At 39.7% G+C, this 8,807-nt stretch overlaps 1 protein-coding gene across 1 annotated transcript in view; it reads left to right on the top strand.

Moving 5' to 3' along the window:
* The first annotated feature begins 2,248 nt into the window (after nt 1-2,248).
* Nucleotides 2,249-8,807, top strand: part of LOC143409880 (transport and Golgi organization protein 1 homolog) — a 40,030-nt gene continuing 33,471 nt past the window's right edge. Inside the window, exons 1-3 of the mRNA XM_076870447.2 lie at nt 2,249-2,381; nt 5,190-5,323; nt 8,203-8,289. Of these exons, the coding sequence (XP_076726562.1) occupies nt 2,249-2,381; nt 5,190-5,323; nt 8,203-8,289 (354 nt within the window). The remainder of the gene's footprint in view (nt 2,382-5,189; nt 5,324-8,202; nt 8,290-8,807) is intronic.

Raw genomic sequence — 8,807 nt, 5'->3', positions numbered from 1 at the left:
AAGCAAGGACAGAAGAAGGCTATGGAAATCATTCAGGTGACTTATGATGTGGGTTTGGCCTGTATATTGGCTTAGCAGATGCAGAGGAGTGGTCAGATTCTGGGCATGCTTCAAATGCTTACTTGGAAAGAAGGAAGTCAGAAAAATAAATAAATAAAATGCTGTATAATTTATATCAAATTCTAGAAAATGCAAAGCAATCTATAATGACAGGAGATGTTTGGAGACAGCCAGAAAAGGTGAGGGTAGGGATTACAAAGAAGGATGAAAGACTCTTTTGATTTTGGTGATAGTCTCATGGGTATATTCATGTCAAAACTTATTAAATTGTACACCTTAAACATTTGCAATTTATTGTAGGTCAAATATATCTCAATAAAATTATAAAAATAAAGACATAATATTGTCTAATGGACTGGAGTTGGAATGTGAGAGAAAAGAGATCAAAGATGCTTTGTAAGTTTTGGGCTTTGAGCACCTGGATAATGGGAATTAAATTGTCATTCTTATTTCTGAGATAGGGAAGACTGAAAGGAGCAGATTTTGAGAGAAAAATGAGTTCAGTTTTCAACATGTTGTTAGAGATGCCTACTAGATACATTTTATAACATAATAAATACATGGTAGAAAAGAAATGAAGAATGACTCAGTTTCTCTCTATGATCCACTGGTTCTCCAGAAAGCACAGAAGTACACTGGACCAACGGGGACCTCTCATGGCCCCTGTAGACAAATGTTTGTGCACACCTTTTTTTCATTGTTTTCTTTATTTAACATTATGAACATGGTGGACTACATTCTTTTCTCTAAGTTTTAAAGATTCAGTTAATTTGGGAAAACAGCTGATGGGTTCATTGTTGGAGGTTGATGAATAACTTTAGCAGAGACTATAGTAAGAAGCCCTTGGTCACAGACAAATGAGAGTGGCTCCACCAAGAATGGGAGCATTGCAGACACTCTTCCTTGGGCTGGCTAGCTTGTGCCTCTCCCCCCCCCCCTTAACTGTACATATCAGTAATTCAGCTATATTATGATTTAAATCAGATTTTGCTCCTCTTGTCAGAAAGTACAGCATTTGCTTGTTAGTTGATGGGTTGTCATGAAAAGGAGTCTACTCCTTGGGTTTGAAACTTAGCTCCATTACTCACTGGATGTGTGACTGCCTCAATTTACTCTAAAATAAGGATTGGAATAGGACCTACTACTACTGTAAGGTACTATTGTTATAAAGATTAAATGAACTGATATGTATAAAACCTTCAGAATAACAACTGGACATAAAGAAAGTGTTCAAGAAATGTTAGCTAATAGCTTCTCTGACAATCGATTTTGACAGTTGGTTCCCACTAAGTTGTGGACTTTTTCGGACCAGGACCAGATATCTTGTCTTTTGATTTTCATCCACTCCCACACCATGCTAGGGCTTTGTCCAGCATCTGGCAAGAATGGTAGCACAAAATGAAAGTTAAAAATATGCTGTTGAATTAAATGATTTCTTCCCTTATGGATAAAGATAAGAATCTCAAGATCTTAGCCCGAAGACTACTGTCCATCTCTCTGCCCTCACTTGTCCCCGCCTTAAAAAAAGCAGGCCATAGTCTCCAGTTTACACCCTCACTCACAGTTCCATTCACTTTCCCACTTTCCCCTTTCCTAATCAGAGGGATCTTGGGGTGGGGCTTCAAGGAACCTCTAGGAGTTTGAAGGGGAGGGAGCTTGGAACCATAGACTAGCTCTCACAAGTCATGGGTGGGATTTGGTAGTTCAGAAAAGGAGGTACCAGACCTGGAATGGGGGATGGGAGTGATGGTGAAGTGGAGTAGGCTAGTTCAGGATGGACCAGAAATGAGACTTGAGGAAAGCCAGAAAGGACCAGTTGGCGGAGTGGCGGGGGATGGGTGGGTGACAAATGGAATCACGCAGAGGGTGGCTTCTGAGGGCACAGAAGCAAAGGCAGGTGATTGGACGAGAAAGAGAGTCCTAGTTGCCATGGCAGCGACTAGAGGAGAAGGTCTTCAGTTGAGGAGAAGGTCTCCACTAGAGAAGGACGGGGAGCTCTGGCTCCGTGCGTTCCCCAGTAGAGCCAGTGCATCGACCCCCATATATCCCTGCTGACGTGTCAACCGGGAAAGGCTGAGGCCTTCCCGGGCACCGCCCCTCCGCGCCTCGCTACCCACCCGCCCCCTGAGCCCCAACGCCCGCAGCAGCCTACTCCACAGCGTCACCGGCTCCCCGATGTGACCACAACATGGCTGCAGCACCGGAGCTGCTCTTCTGGCTGTTCGTGCTCTGTCCGACCTGGCGAGTGCTGGGCCAACTGGACCCGAGCACCAGCCAGCGCTTCTGGAAGCACAAATTCTGTGCAGACGACGAATGCAGCAGTGAGTGCGCAGGCGGGCGGGCGGCCTGGGGTCTCCACGGTGGCTCTTCGGGGCTGCATGGGGCTCCGATCCCCCCCAGTCCCCAGCCCTGCAGGCTGGGCTAGGGGGTCGCAGGACGATGGGTGGGGCGCAGGAGTGACAAGAGCCTCGGGACCCTGAGTGTGTCCCCTCCGGCTCTGCCGGTACCCCGGCCAGCCCGCTTGGGTTGCAGGGGCTTCGACTCCCACTTGTTGCCAGCGTTTTATTTTTCTCTACTGACTGAGGCGGGGATGGGAAACAGGATTCCCCAGGGACAGCTCTCAGTTTATTGCCTTCCAGGATTCGCCTAGGATCTCAGTGGGTGATGGGGTTGCGCGCCACGCGCCTGGGGTTCCCCACGCTGTAGCAGAGCGCTTTTCTGCCCCCGCCACAGGGACCTGGGCCGGTGCAGTATCAGGGCAGATGCTCTCCAGGGCTCGGTGGCCCTAATCCCAGCGGCAGGTTGATGGTGGGGCTCCTTGGGAAAGGCTCACTGGCCCCTTTGTCCTTTTGCTGCACTGGGGATTGGGCTGGTTTTGCCTTTTAACAGGGACTAGAGTTTAGGCTTGGGAAGAGCACTGAGTCCAGGCACGCATTGTGTTCCGAGGTCTCGGCCCCGACTCTGCTTCAATCCTGTCATTTCTGTGCATAGAAGCCTCCCTTCATATTTGAGGTAGGGTAGCAGGTGGGCCAGTAATCTTTTGCTTTTGAAAGAGGCCAAGGATCTGCACTGGCCACCTGGGAACTGCAGCCTTTTCTGTGCACAGGAAGCGGACAGAATTGCTTCCCAGTCCTGGATTGGAGGTGGGCGGTGAGGATGTAGCCGTTCAGATTCAGATGAAGAGGTTTGTTGCAATAACAATAATAAATACTCCAAGATTTTTATAAGCCAATTCAGTTTTAGACTCAGTCGCTAGTGTTGTTGGAACCTCTTTCCTCTATATATTTACTGGCCCAGAATACTTCTTATGGCCTCCCGCTTGGTTTCTAGTAACCTTGTAACTTGATGACCGTGTTGTCCATAAATTGTAAGCAGTACATATTTTAAAATATTCATGCTAAAAAGGCCAAGAAGTTTACCATTGAGCTCTTTATGCCTAAATTGGTGTTACCAAAAACAAATTTTATAATTTGAATTGTTTGTTCCACTCCAATAAAGAAAAAAGATGTCTCCAATATATGTTAAGCAGTTCCTAGAGGTAACCCTAAGGCTGGAGTAAATAAACACTCAGAAAAGCAAAGCAGCTGCCATGATATTTCCTTTCAGTTTTGGGTGAACAAAATCAGGCTTCCAGCATGGTAGAATGTTTGCTATTCTTGGCTATCAAGCGCTATCCTACGTGGGCTACCTGGACAATCTCATCACTGATGCTTCCTCGGTACTAAGACATGGTGTTGGTAAGGTTCAGTGGGGTAACATAACTTGAGAAATGGCCTGTGTCCAAACAGATGTGACCAAACACAACAGGTGGGTCTGTGTTGTGTTGTAGGAAGTAGTGAGGTGTGTATGTCAGGTGTCCTTGTGTGCCTTCCAAATAAGTGCTCCAAAAAAAAAAATAACTAAATAGGTGCTCCGTAGTATGCATTATGTTGTCACCTAATATATTACTGATTTGTAAATCCTCTATGACCTAAGGGGGAACAAGAGAAACATTGCCATTTCCACTTGTGATGAGAATTCCCCACCTTAAAGTGTCTCTCACCTTCAAGTTGGCCTCTTAATTATATATGAATTAGGATGCTGACAGTTTTGAAAATAGTCCTATTTTAGCTTCAAAATAACAAGTTACCCTCTCCAAATCTGTTTGTTCCTCAGACATATATTTTTATAAAACACACATTCTTGTGTATTTTACTGCTAATTGGCCTTTAGAAAAAGTGTTATTTCCATTTCTTCTTTGTGCTTTTTACATACATCTATTGTCCATTTCATCTTAAATCAGAAACTGTGTATTTGGTCAACCAAAAGAAAAATGTTGCTTCTACCAGTTTCTAGATCAATTGTGATTCTAGTCCTGCATTTTAAGCATGAAGGTATTGCCTGACCTTTTCTCATGGTTAAACTTGTTCCTTGTCAGATAGGATACCCACTTTTGATTTTGTTTATTAAAAAAAAATACAAATGAGGATGTTTTGAAACAATCTTAATGTTGGATATAGTCAACAATATTTGCTCAGAGAAAATACATTTCCTGGTAATTTACCCAGATCCTGAACACAGAGACAGCAACTCTGCTGCAAATGAAATTGACAGTGTTTATGGCTGCATGGTAGCACTTGCAGCCACTTAAAGGTAATGTCTTTTAGCGGTTAGTTCAAGTTAATTAACCCCTTGGGGGTTCCTGGATATTCTTCCCTCTTCCCTCCCTATTACCTCTGCATGAAGCCATACTTAAGCCTGTCCGTGTCTACACTTCGATTTACATATTTGCAAAATGAAGCTTTTTATGATTATGAATCAGAAAAAAATTGAGGCCTGCAAGAACCAAGAGTTTCACTGAAACCAGCCATGATTGGTGGTAGCCACATTGCTTTTTATTTCTCAGCACAGAGAAAAATAGAGAAGCTTCCTTTTCCCTTGTCTAATTGCAGGGAATATTGTATTTTATAGCAATAAAATCTCGAAGAATTTTAGATACTTTGAGCAGGTGAATTAAAAGTGATTCCAGAGAGTACTGGAAAAACTTGATTTTTGTTCATAGTGGGATTCATATTTCCTGATGGGTCAATGTGGATTGTGAAAAATCAAATTCTAATGTTTGTTTTTCTTTTTTCAATGTTCATATACAGTGTTAATGTACCGAGGTGAAGCTCTTGAAGATTTCAGAGGCCCAGATTGTCGTTTTGTGAATTTTAAAAAAGGTGACCCTGTATATGTCTACTATAAACTGGCAGAGGTATCACCAGAACTTTGGGCCAGAAGTGTAAGTAAAAGTTTGACAGGTGTTATATTCTTACTTTTGATGGGTTTTTCAGCAGTGTAGATTTAAATGACTGATTTCTTGGGGTCTTTGTAGAGTTAACCTAACCTCTCTGCCAGGCCCTGTGCTCCTAACATGCCTTAGGCCTGGCACAGCATAGAAAGTCAGTAGACTTTCTGAAACAGAACTGAACTGGTTGTGGTTGCTACCCCTCACATCAAGTTCCAGAAGGCTCTACACATCATAAAGGTTGTCATGGTGAAAACCTGACAATTCTTAGCTTTGTTGCTTCAAAAAGGAAGGATTCAAGGACATTAGAGTTAATCCTGTAAATTAAGTCTGAGATAGTAACTCAGGCATGCATATTTAAAGTTGATTTTTTGTGTATTTTACCTAATCATTTGTGCTGTTTTTACTCTAAAAAAGCAGAATATTATGTTCATTATGTGCTTTTTTTTCTTTTTTGCAACTTCTGGGTCATCCATTTCCTGCTTTTCCTATAATCTATGCCTGAAGGTTCCCCCAGGGGTACTACTTCTAGCCAGTTGTATGGATCTTCTGATGAAAGACATGACATTGTTTATATCATGCTTTGATATTTTAAATGGGGAGATTCACTAGGAGTGACCTCATTGAGAGACTTATGAGTATTGTCCTTTTCATTTAAATGTGATATGTGGATTGTTTACTTAAAATAGTAGCAAGGGTCTTTGATGACTGTAGGAATGTTCCAGTTTAAAGACATTCCGGGTTGCATCCCTGAAAGTTCTCACCCTAAATAAAATACCACACAGCAGAAAATAAGAGTAATCCCTATGGGAAAACTAGTTTCATTTTGTTGCCATTTCTGATTCTTAGGGAATGATCTTGAAACTTGGTGCCTTTAGGTACAAACTTTATATTTAGACAGAGTCCCAGTTGCAGTACTCCATATAAAGAACCATCTATTGTTTCTTTCAAGTATACCAAATAGCATTCGTAATCTTTAAACTTGGAACTGTTTTTCCATGTACCTAAGTGGCATTTTTCATACAGTAGTCGTCTTTCCTCCCCTTCTTTGAAATTTTGGATAAATGGGCTTGATTTACATTTTCTCCTGTCACATTGTAGCCTGTTAACTATGTTCATCCCTAGGACTCTTGCCATTCTGGGTGGCAGCACTCATCCTGTCTTCCTGAGGAGCCCTGCTTTCAGCACCTGACCAGAAAGGATCTTTGCCGACTGATGAGTGTTTGGGTGGCACTTTCTTTGCATTGCTCCTGTGGCATTCATTTGTCTTCTTTGCCTTCAGTCAGGTTGTGTTTTATCTTAGCTCCCTATAAAGTGAAAAACTCCGTTAGGAAAGGACCCCTGTCTAATCCATCTTCCTTTTGAATATTTCCTTTCAGGGCAGTGGCACTTAAGTACATTTGTTCTGATAGTAGCTTATGCAGAATTTGTTCTCTTGTGGCAGTTCTTTGCTCCCCAACCACAAATCAAATCAGCAGCACCTCGGCAGGGATGATGTATGGAAGCAAAATTAGGTATAAAAATTATTTCCAGTCATGAGCCTCCATGATTCTGCATCATTTTTTTTTTCATATCACAAGAAATGGGATACCACCCAGTGTGTAATTATGGAGCTTTATATAATCTATGGTCTCAATTGACACAGATTAAGAAGAGATAAATGTGTTTCCTTTCTCCATACATCTCTGTTTTTTTTTCCTTTTTCAAATTTAACCTTAATAGAATTTTCATCAGAAGGGAAAAGTGTATTTCCCCTCAGACTCGCCTCTCATGTCATGAATGTTATACTTAGGAAATTAAAAACTCTTTAGTTTTCAAAATGATTCTCCTTTTGAGTTTTTAGTTTTCATTCTGCAATGTTGTTGATTTTCTAGAGTCTCAGACTTTATCTGCCAGTGATGAAGCTTTTAATTGCTCCGTCTTGTCTTATCTAATCTTCATGGCAGTATTCTACCACTAATACTGGCTCTCAGATGGTTTCTAGATATAACAAGAACATTCATGAATGGGGATATTTTAGAGTTAGTGATAAGATGCCTTTTTTTAATTTTCTTTTTTGGGCGTTTGATTTGCCTATCAGTTTCCTTTAATTATTGGCAAGAATCTTCTGTTCCTTTTAGTCAGTAGTTAGTAATAAGAGTGTCTTTCTCAAGGGGAACTTTATATACCTTTTGTACACTTTATGTAACTTCATATAATTTAGCTGTTGGTGCTGAAAATAAATGGGGTTCTTTTCTGCAGAGGATTTATTTTGGGTGAAACTGAAGCTTGATATGTGGTTTAGTATGCATTATATTGAATATTATTTTCTCCCCAAGTACTTGTAAAAGTATATTTGGAAAAAGCTAGGAAAGCATATACTATCAAGACATTTGCTATAGTGGTAATACATTTTAGAGATTTTGTATTGTTTTTACTTATTAATTTTCATGACTGTTGTGTATTGGTTAAGAAAGACATAAATATTGGTTTATGAGCAATGCTACAAAATGTACAGGTAAATTCTTGCTAGAGGTTATTTGGAATTGCATTTATAACCAGCTTTGATTTATATAGTTTTAACCATATAATATACAATAATCTCCTATGCAGATCTTTTATTTACTTCAGAAGTCTTAACTTTATATGCTCTGTGTTGAGAATTAAGCTAAATGTAAAAAAGAAAACTTCAGTGGTTGGAAATGTTGTTTTAACAGTTCTGTACTTAATTTTTATTTGGAATAATAATCTCAGTGTAATTGTTATAGCAACTTTCTTTCTTGGTTATACCATATACCTATCTATTATGTGTATATTTCCTACCACTTCTGAGAATCTCTTATTTATATTCCTTGTACAGAATTTATTTTATATTTGTCTCCTTTGCACTATAGGTTGGCCATATTTTTCGATATTTTCCGAAAGATATCATCAAGGTAGTTCGTGAATATACTAAAGAAGAGCTACAAATTTCAACAGTTGTAAGTTATGGATTTCTTTTTTGTTCTCAATTGTAAACTGGCTTATAAATCCACCCATTATATTCATTTAACTCCTTCTGAAAGTTTTATAATGTGTTTATAACATTTGTGTATCAGATTTTCATTTGAAATCAGACTACCTATAAAAAAAAGTTTGAAAGGCATTCAAGGGTGATTATATTATAATCTGAGAGTTTTCTAATATATTGAAACAGATATTCTTATAGAAGGCTGTTTACTCAACTATAGGGCTTTTCTCTTCTGTTTTATATGTGAAAAATAAATAATGTAATATATTTGTACTTGGCTATTAAATTTAAGAGGTAAATAATTTCATTTTACAGGCAAAAGGAGGTATTCCAAACGTGAAAACTACTCATTGGATAGTTATTAGACATTTTAAGTATATTTAGGTTAAATTAATAAACTCTAACTTTTATACTAGGCTAGAAATACGTACTTACAAAGGTTTTCTTACTCTTAGTCATATATGGGATCATAGTCATGTTATAGATTTG

The sequence above is a fragment of the Callospermophilus lateralis genome, chromosome 11, assembly GCF_048772815.1.
Source record: "Callospermophilus lateralis isolate mCalLat2 chromosome 11, mCalLat2.hap1, whole genome shotgun sequence".
Lineage (NCBI taxonomy): Eukaryota > Metazoa > Chordata > Mammalia > Rodentia > Sciuridae > Callospermophilus > Callospermophilus lateralis.
The sequence above is the reverse complement of the archived record's forward strand: the minus strand, read 5'-3'. Positions and strand labels throughout refer to the sequence as shown.